This window comes from Erythrolamprus reginae, chromosome 1, assembly GCF_031021105.1.
Source record: "Erythrolamprus reginae isolate rEryReg1 chromosome 1, rEryReg1.hap1, whole genome shotgun sequence".
Lineage (NCBI taxonomy): Eukaryota > Metazoa > Chordata > Lepidosauria > Squamata > Dipsadidae > Erythrolamprus > Erythrolamprus reginae.
The window spans coordinates 20,012,898-20,036,815 of NC_091950.1; the positions used below are offsets into that span (position 1 = coordinate 20,012,898).

At 43.3% G+C, this 23,918-nt stretch overlaps 2 protein-coding genes across 3 annotated transcripts in view; one reads left to right on the forward strand and one right to left on the reverse strand.

Annotated features, from left to right (window-relative positions):
- Positions 1 to 3,425: 3,425 nt before the first annotated feature.
- On the reverse strand, positions 3,426 to 19,565 carry KXD1 (KxDL motif containing 1). 2 transcript variants are annotated; one of them, XM_070746511.1, is made up of 5 exons: positions 19,333 to 19,565; positions 16,118 to 16,231; positions 13,420 to 13,572; positions 7,660 to 7,706; positions 3,426 to 5,180 (listed from the first exon to the last, which is right to left on the reverse strand). In XM_070746511.1, exons 2-5 carry the CDS (start codon positions 16,210 to 16,212, stop codon positions 4,954 to 4,956), a joined length of 522 nt encoding a protein of 173 aa, XP_070602612.1. In that variant the 5' UTR covers positions 16,213 to 16,231; positions 19,333 to 19,565; the 3' UTR covers positions 3,426 to 4,953. The 2 variants fall into 2 exon arrangements, with proteins under 2 accessions (XP_070602612.1, XP_070602621.1); XM_070746520.1 differs by lacking the exon at positions 19,333 to 19,565 and adding an exon at positions 19,187 to 19,262.
- Positions 19,566 to 19,637: 72 nt separating this feature from the next.
- FKBP8 (FKBP prolyl isomerase 8) overlaps positions 19,638 to 23,918 on the forward strand; it is a 41,734-nt gene continuing 37,453 nt past the window's right edge. The window contains exon 1 of the mRNA XM_070746478.1: positions 19,638 to 19,793. The gene's annotated coding sequence lies outside the window, so the exon portion shown is untranslated. The remainder of the gene's footprint in view (positions 19,794 to 23,918) is intronic.

Genomic DNA, 23,918 nt, shown 5'->3' on the forward strand with positions numbered 1-23,918 from the left:
GGCCTCAAGGAGGCCAGCTGTGGATCATAGAGATGAAAATCTAGACCCAACTTCCGCCCTTCAGAATTGTAGATTCTAAGCAGCTGAAATTAAGTTTTCTTGTCAAGACTGGAAAAGACTGCTGCAATAAAAAGTTATGTCCAACAATAACAAACAATGTTATAAACTCTGGAAGACTGGAAAGGCATAAATATGCCTGAAGGGGTGTGCATAAGTGCACCATTGCCCTGTCCTATTGCCTAATTTACCTGTAATTTCTTTGCTAGTGCCAATACCTTTCTTGTACATATCTGACTAAATACATACATACATACATACATACATACATACATACATACATACATACATACATACATACATACATACATACATACATGGTAAACTCATACAGCACAATATTTTCTGTTTCTGTTGGATTGATGTGCATTCAGGAGAGAATCAGAACATGATATAATACACAATATTTTGCAACCTTGGCAACTTTAAAGATGGACTTCCAATTCCCAGCATTCCACAATCAGCCATGCCGGCTGGGGAATGCTGGGAGTTGGAAGTCCACTCATGTTAAAGTTACCAATGTTGAGAAACTGGCAGTACATTGTATGACTGTCAGATCAACATATTCAGAAACTCTCACTCTTTTTCAGTGGTGGGCATCCTGAAAAGTGAAAAATTAGGATGTCTGTGAGTCCGAATCAAAAATTTTTACATTTGTTTGTAACATTTTGTTTGAAGTGTAGGTTTCCTAACATATATGTAACAGTCAAGCATTTTATCTAATTGCACTAAATAGGATAATCTAGGCCAGTGTTTCCCAACCTTGGCCACTTGAAGATATTTGGACTTCAACTCCCAGAATACCCCAGCCAGGGAATGCTGGCTGGGGAATTCTGGGAGTTGAAGTCCAGATATCTTCAAATGGCCAAGGTTGGGAAACACTGATCTAGGCATTCATTCAATAATATAAATAACATGGCAGAAGGGAATGTAAAAACATCACTTTTTACAGCAAGGGCACTGCCACAATTTTTACAGTGTAGAATTAAATCAGATGTGTGTGTCTGTCTCACACACATACAATACAGCGGTACCTCTACTTAAGAGCTTAATTCGTTCTCTGACCAGGTTCTTAAGTAGAAACGTTCTTAAGTAAAAACAATTTTTCCCATAGGAATCAATGTAAAAGTAAATAAAGTGTGCAAACCCATTAAGAAAAAAAATAAAAGCTGTGAATTTGGATGGGAGGAGGAAGAGGAGGACAGTCACTGCTGAAGGAAAAATGTGAGGTGAGGTGAATTTTAAAAAAATCCAAAACTTTAAAGCTTAAAAAAAAAGGAGGGACTGAGGTGGTGAGGAGGAGCACCCACCAATACACCCAGCGCGAGGCTGCCTCCCATATACTGGCTGCTGCTGCTGCTACCTCTTCCTTCCCATGCTGAAGGGCTCCCCTCTCTTCTCGCTCGCTTTGTAGCCAGCGCCTTTCCTTCGCTGTGGTGAGTCCTCGGCTGCCCAGAGCAAAGGGAGTGTTTCTTTTTTCTGGGCGCTGGCAGGTTTATTCCCTCTCCAAGAGCCCAGAGAAAGGAAAATGCTTCGTTCGCTCTGGACTGCCAAAACCTCCTTAAGCACCACCAATAGGCTCCTCTGGCAGCCCAGATGGCCGGGATTAAAGGGGGAATAGCAGAAAACTTGCTGGGCCTTCGTGCCGCTCTCAAATTTCCTGGGAAATTTTTCCGGGCTCGGGTCCTTAAATAGAAAATGGTTTTTAAGTACAGACAAAAAAAATCTTCAACACCCAGTTCTTATCTAGAAAAGTTCTTAAGTAGAGGCGTTCTTAAGTAGAGGTACCACTTTACTTCTTAGTGTAACATATCCTAGGGATGAGTGATGACAACCTTTAGATCCTTGGAACAAACTTCCAGCAGACGTGGTTGGTAAATCCACAGTAACTGAATTTAAACATGCCTGGGATAAACATACAGTAGTCCCTCACCTATCGCTGGTGTTACGTTCCAGATCCGGCCGCAATAGGTGAAATCCGCGATGGGGAATTTATCGACTGATAGTACTTATTTAAGTATTTATATTATAATTGTTTGGTAAGTTTTCATTGTTTTCAGTGTTTATAAACCCTTCCCACACAGTATATATTTTAGATACAGTATTTAAATACAGTATTTACAATTTTAGATATTTTTTTTTTGAAAAACCTGCCGATTGAGTTCGGCGGGCTGTTTAAATCTGCCGATCGACTTCCTCAGAAACCCGCGAACCAGCGAAGATCCGCGAATGATTTTTCTCATTAATATTTCTTGAAAACCCGCGATGAAGTGAAGCCGCAGTAGGTGAAGCGCGGTATAGCAAGGGACTACTGTATATCCATTGTAAGATAAAATACAGGAAATAGTATAAGGGCAGACTAGATGGACCACGAGGTCTTTTTCTGCCGTCAGTCTTCTATGTTTCTATCTTCCAGGCTGAGTTGGAATTAAGGTGGTCATCTAAAGTTAAATCATCCATCTTATCTGATACAAACAAATAAATTACATGGTAAATTTCTATGGTGCTTCCTCTGTCAGTAATATGCACCAATCTGATAACAACATCGATGTCCTTAATTCCTTTAATCTGCTTTTAAAAGCAACAAATTAATTTTGCTTCACTGCAGGGGTGGGTTCAGCTTACCTTTGCCACAGGTTCATATCGCGATGTTGCACACATGCACATGTACCATCATGCATTTTCGCTTCTGTGCATGCTCACTAGCCTGATAAGAGCTCGAAACACAGCTGAGGAGCTAGTCAGCAATGCTTCGGGTAAAGAAATAAAGCTCAGGATTAACCTGGGGGCTTTTTTTCAGTAGAAGAAGAAGAAAAGCCATCCAAAGAGAAAAATTCGCCAAAAATTCTAAAAAAAAAAATGGCAGCAGCCACCGACTAGCACCAACCAAACCGGATCCATGATGCCATTGTCACTTCACCAGTGGGTCAGTAATAGTTCGGGCAATTTGGTCTGAACTCAGAGGAACCCACTCATTTCACTGGCTAGTTGAACTAAAAGTTGACTCTTATTTATTTATTTATTTATTTGTTTATTCATTCATTCAATTTTTATGCCGCCCTTCTCCTTAGACTCAGGGCGGCTTACAACATGTTAGTAATAGCACTTTCTTTAAACAGAGCCAGCCTATTGCCCCCACAATCCGGGACCTCATTTTACCCACCTTGGAAGGATGGAAGGCTGAGTCAACCTTGAACCGGTGATAAGATTTGAACTGCTGACTTTCAGATCTACCGTCAGCTTCAGTGGCCTGCAGTACAGCACTCTACCTGCTGCGCCACCCCGGCTCCTCCGCCAGCCCTTTTATAACTTGCTAGCAGATTTTGGTTATTGGGTAGTTTTAAAAATGTCAGACACAACAACTGCGCTTACTATCAAGCAAGTGAGCTCTCGGGTAATTTATTTATTGGTTATTATCTTATTAACCTCTGTAAACTTACAGCAGTACAAAAATATTATTTTCTTTGAATCAGAACGCATTTCACAAGATTACATTAGAGGAAAGAAGTCGGTTCGCCCCATCCTCCAAGCAACACATCTAGTTTTGCTAAGTTCCAGCACAGGGAACTATCAAAAACCAAACAAAAACATTCATTGGCATTACATTAACTGAAAGTGTGGTAAGAAGGGATGAGATGTTTAAACACACAGGAAAATTATTGGAGTATTAAATAGGACATGTAACAGTGAGTGTGACAGACAAACTTAAGAAAATAGCACAAGGCAAGTGCAATGCAGCATATGGCCCTCATCTTTTTATAAGGTGCATCGTTAGATGATAGGAGGTTGTACAAAGTTAGCTTCGTTTTAGGTTTTAAGAATGGGGGTCACTGAACACTTCGACCATTGTTGACTTACCAGATCTACAACCCAAAGAGGAGCAATAGCTCGAACGGACGGTAGTAGCAGCAGTTACTAAGAGGCAAAACCCCATGGGAATCTTATTCATGCCAGTTCCTCTGAAGTGGACAGAGATTGTAGCTTGCTTTAACACCCCATCCAGCGGATTCTGATCACCTGTATTCTGCATATAGAGGCCAATGGGAAGACTCAGCAATGGGGTCTTATGCTTAACAAAGAGAAGGGGGGAAACACAGGACATTTGTATTCCTGAAGGCATCCTTGCTTGTGTTTGGAGTAAACTGTAGCTGGCTATTAGCATAGCATTTCCTATGGACACCAAAGTTTTTGGATGCTTGTCTTGCATAATCAATGGGGTCAGGAATTGCAAGATGTCCAGCTCAATCTACTTTTGTCTATAAAAGTGGGCCTGCAAGGTCTTTACTGAGGAAGCCTCCTGTAACTAATCAGTTTGTCCAAGAGAAGGGAGTGTGGTTTGGGCTGAAACTCCGCAAATATGCAACCGCTTATCTGCCGCCAGTTTGTCCAAGAGAAGGGAGTGTGGTTTGGGCTGAAACTCCGCAAATATGCAACCGCTTATCTGCCGCCACTTCTGATTTGCTGCCTTGCCAACTGTGCATTGCCTTAAACTAGTGTATCTCTCAACCTTGACATTTAAAAAAAAAAAAAGATGCATGGATTCTTTAAATTCCCAGAATTGGAGAGTTCTCCTGGCTGGAGGAATTGTGAGAGAGTTAAAAGCCCACGCATCTTAAAAAAGACTGTCAAGGTTGAGAAACACTTGAGGTCTAGACTCAAGGTTAAGTTTATTTGGCATCAGACACAGATCAGCACCCTGTGGGCGATGGTGCTTCATGCAAAAGGCCCACCACCCATGCTTAGCCCTCTCTTCCCAGACAGAAACAGTCAGCCAAGACGATACAGAGAACATAGATTTAAAAAAAACAAGTAGTAATTTGCAGGTCTGTTAGCAGCTGGGCGGTGAGTGGGGAGAAAAAAAGTCCACCTCTGCTCCTCTAACAGTTTCCATGAGGACTAGTCTGTCTCATTGTCCTCATCTGTTATGCTCTGCCCATTCAGAGCCACTGAGTCGTAAGGGCCCTGGGAGAGGTCTTCGAAGTCATGGCTGGTGGCAGGGGAGATGATGTCTGGACTGGTGTCGCAGGACTCGGTGGTCTGCTCTGAGGTAGCAATGGTTGTGGCGGTACTTTTTGGGACAGGGTCAAAGTCGTCATCTTCAAGGATGGGAGACTCGTGGACATCTGGAAAGGCAGAAGGGAGATTTGTTACCGAATGATCAGGAAGGCAGGAAAAGGCATTGGATTTACAGAGTGTGTCCAGCCTTTAGAAACAATAGAAACATAGAAGATTGACGGCAGAAAAAGACCTCATGGTCCATCTAGTCTTCCTGTATTTTATCTTAGGATGGATATACAGTGATACCTCGTCTTACGAACCCCTCGTCATGCAAACTTTTCAAGATTTATTGTTTGTTTGTTTGTTTGTTTATTATTTATTTACTTACTTACTTACTTACTTACTTACTTACTTACTTACTTACTTACTTACTTACTTACTTACTTACTTACTTACTTATTGGATTTGTATGCCGCCCTTCTCCGGAGACTCGGGGCGGCTAACAACAGTGATAAAAAACAGCATATAACAATCCAATACTAAAACAACTAAAAAAACCCTTATTATAAAACCAAACATACATACAAACATACCATGCAGAAATTGTAAAGGCCTAGGGGGAAAGAATATCTCAATTCCCCATGCCTGACGGCAAAGGTGGGTTCTAAGCTTACGAAAGACAAGGAGGGTGGGGGCTATTGTAATCTCCGGGGGGAGTTGGTTCCAGAGGGTCGGGGCTGCCACAGAGAAGGCTCTTCACCTGGGTCCTGCCAAACGACATTGTTTAGTTGACGGGACGCGGAGAAGGCCCACTGTGGGACCTGAGATAATATGGTCCGGTGCAATGAAGGGCTTTATAGGTCAAAACCAACACTTTGAATTGTGACCGGAAACTGATCGGCAACCAATGCAGACTGCGGAATGTTGATGTAACATGGGCATTATTATTTATTAGATTTGTATGCCGCTTTGGGGAAGCCCATGACTGCTCTCGCAGCTGCATTCTGCACGATCTGAAGTTTCCGAACACTTTTCAAAGGTAGCCCCATGTAGAGAGCATTACAGTAGTCGAGCCTCGAGGTGATGAGGGCATGAGTGACTGTGAGCAGTGAGTCCCGGTCCAAATAGGGCCGCAACTGGTGCACCAGGCAAACGCCCCCCTCACCACAGCTGAAAGATGTTTCTCTAATGTGAGCTGTCGACCGAGGAGGACGCCCAAGTTGCGGACCCTCTCTGAGGGGGTCAATGACTCCCCCCCCAGGGTGATGGACGGACAGATAGAATTGTCCTTGGGAGGCAAAACCCACAGCCACTGCGTCTTATCACGGTTGAGTTTGAGTCTGTTGACACCCATCCAGACCCCAACAGCCTCTAGATACAAACCCGGGGTTTAAGATTTTTTTGCCTCTTCTTCCAAACTATTTTTACCTTTCAAACCCAAGCCGCCACCATTGGGATGCCCCACCTCCGGACTTCTGTTGCCAGTGAAGTGCCCGTTTTTGCGCTGCTGGGATTCCTCTGAGGCTCCCCTCCATGGGAAACACCAACTGCAGACTTCCGTGTTTTTGCGATGCTGCAGGGGAATCCCAGCAGTGCAAAAACGGGTGCTTCGCTAGCAACGGAAGTCCGGAGGTGGGGTTTCCCAGCGAGGGGAGCCTCAGCGAAATCGCAGCATCACAAAAAAAGTCCTGAGGTGGGGTTTCGAGGACTTCCGTGTTTTTGTGAGCTGGGATTCCGCTGCTGGGATTCCCCTGCAGCATCACAAAAACATGGAAGTCCGGGGGTGGGGTTTCCCATGGAGGGGAGCCTCAGGGGAATCCCAGCAGCGCAAAAACGGGCGCTTCGGCTGGCAAAAGGGGTGCGTTTTGGGCTTGCATGCATTAATCGCTTTTCCATTGATTCCTATGGGAAACATTGTTTTGTCTTACACACTTTTCACCTTACAAACCTCGTCCCGGAACCAATTAAGTTCGTAAGACGAGGTATCACTGTATGTTGATCCCAGGCATATTTAAATGCAGTTACTGTGGATATACCAACCACGTCTGCTGGAATTTTGTTCCAAGCATCTACTACTCTTTCAGTAAAATAATATTTTCTCACGTTGCTTCTGATCTTTCCCCCAACTAACCTCAGATTGTGCAACCTTGTTCTTGTGTTCACTTTCCTATTAAAAACACTTCCTCCCTGAACCTTATTTAACCCTTTAACACATTTAAATGTTTCGAACATGTCCCCCCTTTTCCTTCTGTCCTCCAGACTATACAGATTGAGTTTAGTACACATCTGCCAGCAGAAGTAAACTGTTTTCTGGTCCTTAAATCTCAGGGCTCCCTTTTGACCTACGTCTGGTTTACTGAACAGGACAGCTGTTAAAGTTATTTTTTTAACAAAATGAATACAAAGCAATCTAGCACACAGAAACTGTAACTGAACCTTTATATTTAACGTTTATAAAAAAAGACAATATTAACTGCAGCCCTGAAATAAAAGGTGCAAAATTTTAAAAGTGGTGGGAGAATGTTTCTCTGGGTGAACAAATACGGTACTGTTCATTATTCAACAATAGCATCATTGGAAGAACTCGTATTGAAGTCTACTTACTGCTAAATGCTTCTGGATACTGTTTTGCTAGCTTTCCTTTCAGAGTTCTGCAAGAAAAAAGGAAAATAACTAACTACACCACAGCTGTTTCAAAGGGGCAGGGAGAAACTGGGGTTAACTGGTCACTTAACAGTACAAGGCAAAGAAAGCAATATGCAAACTTTTTTTCAGAAGACTGGCTCAAAGGTGCTTTTTCAAAAGGCAACTGGTGTTTTTTGGAGGAAGGAGATTTACATTTAGATTTAATTGGATTTGTATGCCGCCCCTCTCCGGGGACTCGGGGTGGCTCACTGCATGTACAGAAAAACAAGAACAATAATAACAATTCAATTAATACTTTAAAAAACAATCTTTAGAAACATAGAACATAGAAACATAGAAGACTGAAAAAGACCCATGATCCATCTAGTCTGCCCTTATACTATTTTTTGTATTTTATCTTAGGATGGATCTATGTTTATCCCAGGCATGTTTAAATTCAGTTACTGTGGATTTACCAACCACGTCTGCTGGAAGTTTGTTCCAAGGATCTACTACTCTTTCAGTAAAATAATATTTTCTCATGTTGCTTTTGATCTTTCCTCCAACTAACTTCAGATTGTGTCCCCTTGTTCTTGTGTTCACTTTCCTATTAAAAACACTTCCCTCCTGGACCTTATTTAACACTTTAACATATTTAAATGTTTCGATCATGTCCCCCCTTTTCCTTCTGTCCTCCAGACTATACAGATTGAGTTCATGAAGTCTTTCCTGATACGTTTTATGCTTAAGACCTTCCACCATTCTTGTAGCCCATCTTTGGACCCGTTCAATTTTGTCAATACCTTTTTGTAGAATTTTTAAAATTCTAATTAAAAAACTATCAATATCATTCATTCAACAATCAAACTAAAGCATTCATTGGTCAGAGGGGAAGATCTAAGGAATCTCCAGGCCTGGCGGCAAAGATGAGTTTTGAGGGGGGAGGAAAAGGAAGGAAGGAAGGAGGAAGAGGAGGAGGAAAAGCAGCAATGTCATCAGTTGTGGCAGGATGGTGGGGGCGATGGAAGGATTAATTCTGACAGGATGAAGTGGTGGAGGAAGAATCATATTTGTTTGCAGTCATTTATTTTATTTTATTAATCAAATTTGTATGCCGCCCCTCTCCGTAGACTCGGGGCGGCTAACAACAATAATAAAACAATATAAACAAATCTAATATTTAAGTTAATTTAAAAAGAAACCTCAATTTAAGAGACCAATCATACATACAGATATACCATGCATAATTTTTTTTTATAAGCCTAAAGGGAAGGGAATATCTCAATTCCCCCATGCCTGATGACAGAGGTGGGTTTTAAGGAGCTTACGAAAGGCAAGGAGGTTGGGGGCAACTCTGATATCTGGAGGGAGTTGGTTTCAGAGGGTCGGGGCTGCCACAGAGAAGGCATTGTTTAGTCGACGGGACCCGGAGAAGGCCAACTCTGTGGGACCTAACTGGTCGCTGGGATTCATGTGGCAGAAGGCGGTCCCGGAGATATTCTGGTCCGATGCCATGAAGGGCTTTATAGGTCATAACCAACACTTTGAATTGTGACCGGAAACCGATCGGCAACCAATGCAGACTGCGGAGTGTTGGTGTGACATGGGCATATTTAGGGAAGCCCATGATAGCTCTCGCAGCTGCATTCTGCACGATCTGGAGTTTCCGAACACTTTCCAAAGGTAGCCAAAGGTAGTCATCTGGTCCTTAGCACTCTCTCTGAGAGTTCTTGAGGCCAGTTGGGAGTTCATCTCTGCCCCAAACCCTACAACCTCCAAGTGGCCTCAAAAGCTCTCAGGAAGAGCGCTGACGTCCAGATTGACTGAGAGAAATGTGATCCTTCAAACTTCCTTCATCCTGTCAGCACACCAAGACAACTAGACACAAGAACAGTTTTTCCCCGAACGCCCTCACTCTACTAAAAAAATAATTCCCTCAACGCTGTCAGACTTTCTACCAAATCTGCACTTCTATTCTACTAGTTTTTCTCCTCATTCCTATCACCCATTTCCTCCCACTTAGGACTGTATGACTGTAACCTGTTGCTTGTATCCTAAGATTTTTATTAACATTGTTTCTTCATTGCTTATTTGACCCCTATCACAATTGTTAAGGGTTGTACAACATGATTCTTGACAAATGTCTCTTTTTCTTTTATGTACGCTGAGAGCATCTGCACCAAGACAAATTCCTTGTGTGTCCAATCAGACTTGGCCAATAAAATTCTATTCTATTCTATTCTAACTTCCATCGCCCCCACCATCCTGCCAAAACCAACGAAGCTTCTTGGATGAGAAGTGAAACATCTTCTTCTTCCTCAAGGGGGGGGGGGGGGTCCAGTCCAGTTGTGTTCTATCCTGAGCCTACACAGATTGAAAACCAAGGAGGAATCCACGCACTGATATTTCAAATCAGTCTTTTTATGTCGTATGTATGTATTTATTTATTTATTTTATTGATTGATTGGATTTGTATGCCGCCCCTCTCCGTGGACTCGGGGTGGCTAACAACAGTGGTAAAAACAGCATGTGACAATCCAATACTAAAACAGTTAAAAACCCTTGTTATAAAAACCAATCATACACACAAACATACCATGCATAAATTGTAGAAGCCTAGGGGGAAAGAATATCTCAGTTCCCCCATGCCTGACGGCAGAGGTGGGTTTTAAGGAGCTTACGAAAGGCAAGGAGGGTGGGGGCTATTCTAATCTCTGGGGGGAGTTGGTTCCAGAGGGTTGGGGCCGCCACAGAGAAGGCTCTTCCCCTGGGTCCCGCCAAACGACATTGTTTAGTTGACGGGACTCGGAGAAGGCCCACTCTGTGGGACCTTATCGGTCGCTGGGATTTGTGCAGCAGAAGGCGGTCCCTGAGATAATCTGGTCCGGTGCCATGAAGGGCTTTATGTAGAAAGCATCATTTATACAAGCCAAATTCATGCATATGAGCTCATTTTGGCTGCTTCTCAGTGAGAGGCGTTAACAGATAACAGTCCGGCAAGGCGGCTGCCGAAGATCAAAGCTATTGTGCATTCCAGTATGAGATAAAGAGTCTCCAGTTTCACTGACTTACATTTGCAGCTTCCCAGACTCTCCGCAGACAGGGCAATTCTACTCCAAGGATTTTAGCAGAAAAGTAAGAGTTGGCTAGCAAAACATCTTTGAGAGACCCCAAAACATCAACCGACTCCATTACAAAACGTTGAAACTCCTTCCTGAATTTCCCATCTTTAAATACCTATGGGAAGTGGTCAACAATTCCCTAGAAGTAACAAACTACAGTGGTGCCTCTACTTACGAACTTAATTTGTTCCGTGACCAGGTTCTTAAGTACAGAAGTTTGTAAGAAGAAGCAATTTTCCCCATAGGAATCAATGTAAAAGCAAATAATGCGTGCGATTGGGGAAACCACAGGGAGGGTGGAAGCTCTGTTTCCTCCCAGGAGATTCCTAGAGAGGCTCCACGGAGGCTTCTCCATGCCTTTTCTGGTCCTGTTTCCTCCGAGGAGATTCCTAGAGAGACCCCACGGAGGCTTCTCCCCACCTTTTCCGGCCCTCTTTCCTCCCAGGAGATTCCTAGAGAGGCCCCACGGAGGCTTCTCCCCACCTTTTCCGCCCGTTTCCTCCCAGGAGATTCCTAGAGAGGCCCCACAGAGGCTTCTCCCTGCCTTTTCTGGTCCTGTTTCCTCCCAGGAGATTCCTAGAGAGGCTCCAAGGAGGCTTCTCCTCACCTTTTCTGGTCCTGTTTCCTCCCAGGAAATTCCTAGAGAGGCCCCACGGAGGCTTCTCCCCACCTTTTCTGTTCCTGTTTCCTCCCAGGAGATTCCTAGAGAGGCCCCACGGAGGCTTCTCCCCACCTTTTCCGGCCCTGTTTCCTCCCAGGAGATTCCTAGAGAGGCCCCACAGAGGCTTCTCCCTGCCTTTTCCGGTTACAGTTTCGGAGGCTCGGGTTTTTAAGTGGAAAATGGTCCTTGAGAAGAGGCAAAAAAACCTTGAACACCCGGTTCTTATCTAGAAAAGCTCGTTAAGTAGAGGTGTCGGTAGGTACTGCTGTACTTCCTTTTCCCATACAAGTATTCTTGTCTTTTTCTTAGTCTTCTAAAGTGGGCATTTAACAAAGGCTCATAGTCTTCCTCCTTCTCCAGGTCAGACCCTACTGTCATTGGCATATCTGCCACCTCTGGTGGTCTTTCAGGTTCATCCAGGTCTATTTCTCCCTCAATCTCATTCTCTGCCTCAGCTGGCAAAACCACTGGCACAGAGTACCAACATGGATTTAGCTTTACTAGATAAATGGTCAAAGCAATGGAAACTGCAGTTTAATGTTTCCAAATGTAAAATAATGCACTTGAGGAAAAGGAATCCTCAATCTGAGTATTGCATTGGCAGTTCTGTGTTTAGCAAAAACTTCAGAAGAGAAGGATTTAGGGGTAGTGATTTCTGACAGTCTCAAAATGGGTGAGCAGTGTGGTCGGGCAGTAGGAAAAGCAAGTAGGATGCTTGACTGCATAGCTAGAGGTATAACAAGCAGGAAGAGGGAGATTGTGATCCCCTTATATAGAGCGCTGGTGAGACCACATTTGGAATACTGTACTGTGTTCAGTTCTGGAGACCTCACCTACAAAAAGATATTGACAAAATTGAACGGGTCCAAAGACGGGCTACAAGAATGGTGGAAGGTCTTAAGCATAAAACGTATCAGGAAAGACTTCATGAACTCAATCTGTATAGTCTGGAGGATAGAAGGGAAAAGGGGGACATTATTGAAAAATTTAAATATGTTAAAGGGTTAAATAAGGTTCAGGAGGGAAGTGTTTTTAATAGGAAAGTGAACACAAGAACAAGGGGACACAATCTGATGTTAGTTGGAGGAAAGATCAAAAACAACGTGAGAAAATATTATTTCACTGAAAGAGTAGTAGATTCTTGGAACAAACTTCCAGCAGACGTGGTTGGTAAATCCACAGTAACTGAATTTAAACATGCCTGGGATAAACATATATCCACCCTAAGATAAAATACAGGAAATAGTCGTTTGGCGGGACCCAGGGGAAGAGCCTTCTCTGTGGCGGCCCCGACCCTTTGGAACCAACTCCCCCCAGATATCAGAGTTGCCCCCACCCTCCTAGCCTTTCGTAAGCTCCTTAAAACGCACTTCTGTCATCAGGCATGGGGGAATTGACATGTTCCCTCCCCGTAGGCTTATAAAATTTATGCATGGTACGCTAGTATGTATGATTGGTTTTAATTTGTGGTGTTTTTTAAATTAACTTAAATATTAGATTTGTTTTACATTGTATTGTTATTGCTGTGAGCCGCCCCGAGTCTGCGGAGAGGGGCGGCATACAAATCTGATTAAACTAAACTAAACTAAACTATAAGGGCAGACTAGATGGACCATGAGGTCTTTTTCTGCCATCAGTCTTCTATGTTTCTATGGGTCTGGCTCACCCTCCTCAAAATCTATCCTTACCAGAGTTGGTCAAGGACCACTCGCAATAAGTTGCCTTTGGAAAAAGCACCTTTGAGACAACCACGACCCAGATGACTAACAATCTCCACAGGCATCTTTTTTTCAGAAGAGTGACGCTACAACTGCCCTTCAATCTGCATGGACTTTCCCTGAGATCCTGTGCTGTGACGAAAACTCAAGAAACTTTTAATAAAAATTTCAGAGCCATAAGAGGAGCTCCTGGGGCGAGAGAAGGGCTGGATGACTGAAGAGGGGGGTCTTCTTGTACCTGATCCTCCGAAAAATATTATCCAAATCTTTCTTCATCTCCACCAACGTCCGGGTATGGTGAAGGAAACGTTCGTTCATCTGCTGCATTCGGACCCCGGATAGGTTGTTAAAGTTGAGTAACATCTCGTTGGTTTTCTCAAATCGGTCAAGCCTGAATGGGAAGGCAAGAGGTTGAATTAGAATCAGACGTGGGTTCAGACCGGTTCTATAAAACCGGCGCCTAAAACACGATTTAAGTATTGCCCACAAGATCATATGCTGCAACGTCCTACCAGTCAATAACTAATTCAGCTTCAACCGCAACAACACAAGAGCACACAACGGATTCAAACTTAATATTAACTGCTCCAAATTGGACTGTAAAAAATATGACTTTAACAATCGAGTTGTCGAAGCGTGGAACTCATTACCGGACTCAATAGTGTCAACCCCTAACCCCCAACATTTCTCCCTTAGACTCTCCATGATTGACCTCTCCAGGTTCCTAAGAGGTCAGTAAGGGGCGTACATAAGTGCACTGGTGTGCCTTTCGTCCCCTGTCCAATTGTCTTTCCTTTATCTCATATATCATATATATTTTCTTCCTTTCATATATCTTCTATTTTTACATATTATCTTTATATATACAGTGTTCCCTCAATTTTCGCGGGGGATGCGTTCCAATACCACCCACGAAAGTCGAATTTCCGCGAAGTAGAGATGCGGAAGTAAACACACTATTTTTGACTATGAACAGTATTACAAGCCTTCCTTTAACACTTTAAACCCCTAAATTACAATTTCCCATTCCCTTAGCAACCATTTAGATTATTACTCACCATGTTTATTTATTAAAGTTTATTTTAAAAAATACTTTAATATTAAAGGCGGACAAAAGTTTGGTGATGACATATGGCGTCATCGGGCGGTAAAAATCGTGGTATAGGGAAAAAAACCATGAAGTATTTTTTAATTAATATTTTTGAAAAAACGTGGTATAGACTTTTCGCGAAGTTTGAACCTGCGAAAATCAAAGGAACACTGTATTACTTCATGTCTATTCTCTTCCATATGTATTCTGTATTGGATGATGAATGAATGAATGAACGAATGAATGAATGAATGAATAAATAAATAAAACCGGCAGTAACTTGGCGGCTTGGGTCGCTAGAATCGGCAGCGACCCAGGCCTGCCACGCCCCTCGGCTGCGCCGTAGGTGAAATCCAGCAGGTTCTGACAGGGGCCATAGGTTTGCTATCACTGCCCTAGGCTCTTAAAGGCCCTGCTGTGCTTAAATGACCACCATTTTCTCCCATTGCTGATGAGGCACACCTGGCTTGACCTACATACAAATCTAATAAATTATTATTATTATTATTACATATGCAAGGCAGCTGCTGGCTGCACAAAGCCTCCTCCCCATAGGCCGCTTGCTCCATTCTCCGAATCGTGTAGGCCATCATGCATCATCCAAACAGCACACCCCATTCCTGCAATATTTCAGAAAGCCTTTGAACTGTTCTCTAGGTCAGTGTTTCCCAACCCTGGCAACTTGAAGATATCTGGACTTCAACTCCCAGAATTCCCCAGCCAGCAAATGCTGCCTGGGGAATTCTGGGAGTTGAAGTCCAATTATCTTCAAGTTGCCAAGGTTGGGAAACACTTAGATCAGCCAAGAACCTTCTGTCAAGCCGGTGCAGAAGTTGGTGATAAATTAATGGCTTTCCACACTATCTATAGAAGGCCTGATGTTTACGGGAACTTGAAAGGGGTGATTTTCATTAGGGAGCAGAGGCAACCACAAAGTATTCTTTCGAGGGGTTCAAGGCCATCCTATGGCCACCCACCTGGGCGGAAGCGGAAGGAGGAATTGCCACGCTGGCACAATCTGAGTGGGCAACGTGACAAGTTTGGGGGTGGGGGACAAGGGATCGGAACTTTAAACTGAGTGGGAAACTTCAGATTTAGGTTTCCCAATGTAGGTGCCAGGATGGCTCCAGAAATAAATTGGAACTTTGAGGTTCACTTTGACTCGGACTCTGATTTAGTTCGGATGTTACCTGGAACCTTGACACCTTCCTTGCTACAGTCCGGCTTTCCCATTGACTTTGCTTGTTAGAAGGTAGGAAAAGGGGGTCATAGGACCCTGGGACACTGCAACCATCATTAAATATGAGTCATTGGTTAAGCATCCAAATTTTAATCACATGGGTTTGCTGCAAACGGCGTGAAGTGCGAAAAATGGTGCTGTTGTAGCTTTGAATGGTCGTGAAACAAATGGCTGCAACTCAAGGACTTTTGGAGAATGCAGGTAATCCATTCTTCAAGTGCTTTGCAATCCTTCTCAATAGTTTTATCCAATGGGAAAGTGCCATGGAGTTTGCTTTCGCCACCTAACTTCCTGCTATTTTTCCACTTCCTGCCTTTCCCATTGGATGGCATTTTTATAGTACTGTATTTGCAACATGCTGTGGCTTCCTGGGGCATGTCAAGCAGCTCCAAGCAGTTTCTCCACTAAAAGCATCCTACAACTCAGGGGTCTCCAACCTTGGCAACTACCCTCTTTTTCTGCTAGATGAAAACATTCAAGAGAAAAGGATAAGTGATGCAAGAGGTCAATTATCAGCTGGCAAAAGGAGAGAGATTAATGGCAGGCAGGAAAGTTTGCTAAGATCAAAGTAATACAAGGCTGTGAAAAAAATGGATAAGCACTCACATGTTCTTCTGAGCCAAGATGATGGCATTGACGTCTTCCGAGTTCACCATGCTGAGCACACGGTTGCAGAAGACGCCCGAGGCGGTGGGTTCCATCTTAGACAGACACTGAAAACTGCCAAACAACAGAGATGGAAAAAAATACATGATGAGTAAGAAAACTTCCTCTAGGCCAGCACTTCTCTTTTTTGGTTGTTGTTAAAAGTTTTATTTTTAAATTTTATTTTTATGTTTTACCTCCATATTCATACATATATCAATGCATAGTGCTTCTCAATTATTTTCTGTTATACACACACACACACACACACACACAGAGGAAGAAGTAGATATTGCGCTCCCCCAGCTTTCCGATTTGGGCCACAATGGAATTTTAGTGTTAATATTTACTATTTTACTTATTATAAGCTGCAAGCAAACTATTGGCTGGGGAAGGCTGCTTTACCCACTTACCTGGCAGTGAATCACATTTGAACTCAGTGGAGTGTGTTTTCGGTTAGGCAAGCATAGTCTACAGAGCCAGGCCAGCTTAATCAAGCCAATGTTTTGGGGTCGCCGGCCTGGCCCATAAGTGCCGCCTCTGCCGGACACTCACAGCAGATGATGTCGAAGGAGGCTTTAGGGTGCCGTTCAAAACTTTCGCCCAGCTGGAGAGGATGCTCCTCCTTCTCCAGCAGCAGGATCAAGAACAATAAGAACCCACGCAGCAGCCCCACCTGTCCACCTTCTCTTCTGGGCTCGGAGCAGTGTGCAACCAGGAAAACATTCCCCAGCGGCCGATCAGGTCCCACAGAGTTGGCCTTCTCCAGGTCCCATCAACTAGACAATGTTACTTGGCGGGACCTAGGGGAAGAGCCTTCTCTGTGGGGGTCCCGGCCCTCTGGAATCAATTCCCCACAAAGATTCGTGTTGCCCCCACCCTCCCCGCCTTCTGTAAGAGTTTAAAAACTCACTTATGCCGCCAAGCTTGGACTCTACCCCCTGGCCAATGAATAAATAGTAAGCTTGCTGAATGGGATGTGTGCATGTTAACGGGTTTTTTATTTTCTTTTTTAAATGTAACTCTTAATTTTAACTTATTTTTATCTCGATGTATAGTTTTTTATGCGTTGTGAGCTGCCCCGAGTCTTTGGAGAGGGGCAGCATATAAATTTTAATAATAATACTAATAATAATACTAACAACAATAATAAGGATCACGCATGTCCCCCGGGGTCACACATGTCCCCCGGCATCGCTCCACACACCCCCAGGGGGGCGCACCCCACTATTTGAGAAGGACTGCTCTAGGCTTAGAGAGGTTTACAACCTCACATGATTTGAGAAAAAAACTTTCTATTATCTATAAGAAAGAAGGAAAGCATCCTCAAAGAAAATAATACAGTGAGAAGCATGAACTATACACAGTGCTGCAAAAGGAGAAGGAGAAAAAGCCCTGTCGGGCCAGTCCCAACTAGACCCCTAGGACAGAAGGAAATTGAACGGGTCCAAAGACGGGCTACAAGAATGGTGGAAGGTCTTAAGCATAAAACGTATCAGGAAAGACTTAATGAACTCAATCTGCATAGTCTGGAGGACAGAAGGAAAAGGGGGGGACATGATTGAAACATTTAAATATGTTAAAGTGTTAAATAAGGTCCAGGAGGGAAGTGTTTTTAATAGGAAAGTGAACACAAGAACAAGGGGACACAATCTGAAGTTAGTTGGGGGAAAGATCAAAACCAACATGAGAAAATATTATTTTACTGAAAGAGTAGTAGATCCTTGGAACAAACTTCCAGCAGACGTGGTTGGTAAATCCACAGTAACTGAATTTAAACATGCCTGGGATAAACATATATCCATCCTAAGATAAAATACAGAAAATAGTATAAGGGCAGACTAGATGGACCATGAGGTCTTTTTCTGCCCTCAGTCTTCTATGTTTCTAAGAAAGACTCTTGACTCCATTTGACTGAAGGGATAGGTTATTTTACAGAAGGTTTGCAACAAAAGCAAGACAAGATTTGAATATTCCTTCCTTAAGATACAAAGTGGGAAAACATGGTCTAGAACAGTGTTTATCAAACTGTGATAAATTGCCAGGGTGGCGCAGTGGTTAGAGTGCAGCACTGCAGGCTACTCCAGCTAGCTGCTAGCTGTGGTTCAGCAGTTCACAGGAGCACACAACAGATACAAACTAAAAGCAAACCGCTTCAAACTCGACTGCAGGAAATACGACTTTAGTAACCGAGTAGTTGCTGCATGGAAATCACTACCAGATTCTGTAGTATCATCACCTAATCCCCAAAACTTTACCCTTAGACCAGGGGTAGGCATTGTTGGCTCTTCTATGACATATGGACTTCAATTCCCAGAATTCCTGAGCTAGCATGATTGGCTCAGGAATTCTGGGAGTTGAACGCCACATGTCATAGAAGAGCCAACTTTGCCTTAGACCAGTGTTTCCCAACCTTGGCAACTTGAAGATATCTGGACTTCAACTCCCAGAATTCCCCAGCCAGCATTCGCTGGCTGGGGAATTCTGGGAGTTGAAGTCCAAATATCTTCAAGTTGCCAAGGTTGGGAAACACTGCCTTAGGCTATCCACTGTTGACTTCTATTCCTAAGAGGTCAGTAAGGGGCGTGCATAAGTGCACCAGAGTGCCTTCCGTCCCCTGTCCTAATATTTCTCTTTTACTAGTATCATGCATATAAATATTGTTTTATTTATTTATTTAATTAATTAGACTTCTATGCCACCCAATCCCGAAGGACTCAGGACGGCTTACAACAGTGTAAATTACAAGTAACAATAATAAAAAGAAGTCAAGAAAAAACCGAACTATTATCTAAAACCCTAATTAAAACTTAAAAACATTTCAGCAACACACGTACTACTCATTCGTCTTTGTATACCACCACCATTAATTTGTACTTGACAAAACAATTTTTAAAAATAATTGCACTTGCACAATTCCCATCATCTCGGTGCAAATTGCAAACATTGCAAATCTTGGCGCCAAGATTTGCAATTTTGCAATTTGCACCGAGAAGATGGGAATTGCAGTTTACTTTATCCAGGTGTTACCGTATGGGGGGTAGCTGCTCTCTTGAGTTAGAAGCGACCCTTCGAGTAACTCCGCCCCTTCTTCCCGCCAGACCCCTCCCCCCCACGCGCAGGTATACTCTTGCCCGAGAGCAGGTGTGACGGACCACGCCTCTAATTGTCCCTACCTGAATGAGCGAACCAGCCAATGGATCACATGTCGGACGCTAAAGGGGATCCGCGGGCGGGAGCGAGCGAGGGACCGAAAAAAAAAGTTTCCCTTCCTCTTAAACCTGTCACCGATTGTTAACTCCGGCCATAGACCAGAGCGGCACGCTCACTTCCGGATTGGGCCGGGTCACGTGACGCCTGACCTCGCCGCCGTTTTTTTGCGTGCTCGGGCCGATCCAGGGAGGGCGGAAACGAAGGAGGCCGTTTAGCCCCGCCCTCGTCCCGCCGGCTCCGCCCCTCCTATGTTTTCATTGGACAAAATGTGGCCAGCGGGGGGACCCGCCCCCCAAACACCCAGTTGGCTGAATTCTGAACTGGGGGGATTGAAAGACCCGGGAGGGGAGGTCCCTTTAAAAGTGACCGCGGGAGAAGAGTGCCTCTGGGAATGGGCAGAGTGCATTTCTACGTAGACAGCAAGGTAGGCACGGTTTGGGCTCGGGGGTTCTTCCTCCCGATCTCCCCTCCGCTCCCGCCCCACCCCGGTCCATCGGGGATGAGCTTGCTACGCATGTGCAGAAGGCAATATCTGTGCAATAAACGACAGTCGTTTGAGGGCTACAGTACGTAGGGTGCATTTCTGGTGAAGCCACGCAGGAAAAAAAAGGGGGGAACCTTGGCCCGTTCAGGGCTTCTTGCAAGGCTTGGTGTGCGGGGAAGGGGGTGCAGCAAGCACACACTCTGGTTTCTCTGCAGAGGGCAAGGCAAGCCGCAAGGGTGTTTTCCCCCAGGAATTCAGAAAAATAATATTATCAGATAGCAAGACTGGACGCGTGCAATTAGAAATGTGCATAATGCATGCTTTGTATGCGGTCAACATAACTGCCTTTGCAGGGTTTCTGGGCATGTACAGAATGTAGGCTTGCTTTCTCAAGCAGCAAGATGGCTGTGTGTCTCTTCTATTTGAAATGTATTCCACTAGCAGTTGGAACTGCAGCGGGCATGACCTTTGTTTACTCAAACCTAGGCTTCTTTTGCAAATAATAAAAGTATCTGTTGAAGATCTGGGTAGATGTGCCTGTAAGGATGTCCAGTAGATTTTCTATCAGGAATCTTGTATCAAATCTTGCAAGAGGGGTCATGCATTATAAATAGATAGCTATGGTTTGGTTAACCAATAAAGGCGGATGTTTGAAACAGGGGGGTCCTTGGTACTCCCTGAGCTTGGTTAGTTCCTTGCAGATGTTTCATTACCCAAAGTTGATAACATCACCAAATTTGCAGGATCAAATTTAAAATTGCAATCTAAAGATTCCAATATTTAAAAACAGTCATACCAATACAATCATACAACATATATCTCATGTATGTAATTGGGACCAGAGGTTTTGACCCGTTCTGGAGCGCATTTTCTAGCTATGAGAAAAGTTCCCTGAAAATGGGCTCCAATCATCCCAGCGACTTGACCCAGATCAGATCATGCAATCTTATTTATTGATTGATTGATTGGTTGGTTGGTTGGTTGGACTTATATGCCGCCCACCTCCGCGGACTCGGGGCGGCTCACAGCATATACCAAAAACATAACAATACAGTTTATCCAATTAATATACTAAAAAGATTCTTTAAAATTCTAACTTTAAAACATTCATTTGCATTCATTCATTATGCTTATAACATTATATTGCCCTTCATTTGTGATCATCAGGTTTGGGTAACAGGACATTAAGCCATATGCACAATCAAACTGCATTTGTGACAGAAGTGTCACACACATGTGTAAATCCAGCTTCCCTGTCATCATTTATTACCTCTAGTCTTCAACAAACTCTCCTTTCACTATCTCCTTTAAAAAGAGCCTTACTGACGATTCCTAGTTCTGGAATGTTCTCCTAATTCATTTGCCTTTGCAGTAAGGAGTCTGTTCATTTTTCTGAGTTTTTGAAATGTAACGTTTATTTCACTGGTAATATTATGCCAATATTAAAAATCCTAGGTTTGGAGAAGTTTGGGAGGGGGTTGGTTTGGTGTATGTGCTTTCATTCAACTTTTATTATTATTATTTTTATTTATTTATTTATTTATTTATTTTTTATTTATTTTTTATTTATTTATTTATTTATTTTTTATTTATTTTTTATTCATTCATTCATTCATTCATTCATTCATTCATTCATTCATTCATTTATTTATTGGATTTGTATGTCGCCCCTCTCTGTGGACTCGGGGTGGCTAACAACAGTGACAAAAAAACAGAATGTAAAAATCCAATTTTGCAACCCTTTCCTAGGAATATCACTGAAGTGTATCCTAGAAATATTGAAGAGTAAAAATGCTTGCAATAAATAAATATAGTGAGGAAATATATACTGTATATAATAAAAAGTCCCCCTTTTCTATTATGACAGTAATCACTACAGTTTTGTGACATGCGAATAAAGTTACTATTTGACAGTATTTGATCATTTCTAAATGCTTGTTTTGGGCCAACGAAGTCATGTATGTATTCCTAAATTTGCACAGTGAGGATAGTCATAGAGTTGGACAATTGGACATTCATTAACTCTTAACTTTATGTTGACTAATCCTGTGGGTGTATTCTGGAAGACTGGCTAGATTCTAAAATGTTTCTTTTCAAGAGCAGGCCAGAAGTTAATCTTGTCAAGTATAATTCCCTAAAAGGCATGAAAACAATCTCCCCTCTCTTTCAATCCTTGAAAGTAAGATATCTCTGGGAAGACTCCATTGTGGGTCATTGATAGCAATTTAAAATAAGGATTGAGTTGCTGGAGATTAATGCTTAGAGTCTAATTTGGAATTATGTGATTTATCATGTTTTTCATTGTGCATGAGATTTTCCCCATTGTTTTGAAAGTTAATTATTAAAGCCTTCTCCGTCATACTTTGCTGCGGCCAGTAAGGGCCCATAGAGTTGGCCTTCTCCAGGTCCCATCTGCCAAACAATGTTGGTTAGTTGATTGATTGATTGATTTGATTTGATTTGATTTCTATGTGGTCCTCCTGAGACTCAGGGCAGCTCACAACATATAGAAATCTAAATAAAATCTACAGATTAAAATCCCCATGATTAAAAGTTGACAACAGATTCATATATCATCTGGTTGGCGGGACAATGCAAGCCGCGGAGTGTTGCAGAAACTTGGGCGAATCTAGGAAGCCCCACGATGGCTCTTGCGGCTGCGTTCTGCACGATGTGAAGTTTCCGAACACTTTTCAAAGGTAGCCCCACGTAGAGAGCGTTGCAGTAATTGAACCTCGAGGTGATGAGGGCATGAGTGACTGTGAGCAATGACTCCCTGTCCAAATCGGGCCGCAACTGGTGCACCAGGCGAACCTGGGCAAACGCCCTCCTCGCCACAACCGAAAGATGATGTTCCAATGTCAGCTGCGGATCGAGGAGGACACCCAAGTTGCGAACCCTCTCTGAGGGGGTCAGTAGTTCCCCCTCTCCCAGGGTAATGGATGGACAGATGGAATTGTCCTTGGGAGGCAAAACCCACAGCCACTCCGTCTTGTCTGGGTTGAGTTTGAGTTTGTTGACACCCATCCAGGCCCCAACAGCCTCCAGACACCGGCACATCACTTCCACTGCTTCGTTGACTGGACACGGGGTGGAGATGTATAACTGGGTATCATCGTGTATTGATGATACCTCACCCCATGCCCTTGGATGATCTCACCCAGCAGTTTCATTAAATAGCAGGGGGGAGAGAACCGACCCTTGAGGCACCCCACAAGGGAGAGACCTAGAGATTGAACTCTGACCCCCCACTAACACCGACTGCGACCGACCGGAGAGGTAGGAGGAGAACCACTGAAGAACAGTGCCTCCCACTCCCAACCCCTCCAGCCGGTGCAGAAGGATACCATGGTCGATGGTATCGAAAGCCTCTGAGAGGTCAAGAAGCACCAGGACAGAGGGCAAGCCCCTGTCCCGGGCCCGCCAGAGATGTTATCATGTCATTCCTGTTCCTTCTTTTCATTAGTCATACTCAAATCCTGCAACCATTTTCCATATGTTTTAGCCTCCATGTGAGACGGGTGACTATGCAAATTTAATAAATAAGTTGTACATTCCTACAGTTCATGTAGTTTTCATAAGACCTAAAGCTGCAACTGAAAAACATACCCATCCCTGCCCTTTGTTGTCCTTTCCCCTTTCCATTTTCTAAAACTCTTAAAACTGTAAGTTGAGTGGCTCTGACTGATTTTAAAATAATTCAGTGTTTTTTCTGTCCTCCTTTTCCGGATAATTTAGTCATAGTGGCTTCTGAAGTGATGACGATAAACACCTTTGTAAATAAAACAAAAGAGCATTTAGATCAGAAACAAAAAAAATATATACACTGCTCAAACAAATAAAGGAAACACTCAAAGAACACATCCTAGATCTGAATGAATTTTTGGAGAAGTGCAGCATACAAATCTAATGAATTGAATTGAATGAAATATTCTCATTGAATACTTTGTTCTGTACAAAGTTGAATGTGCTGACAACATGTGAAATTGATTGTCAATCAGTGTTGCTTCCTAAGTGGACAGTTTGATTTCACAGAAGTTTGAATTACTTGGAGTTATGTTGTGC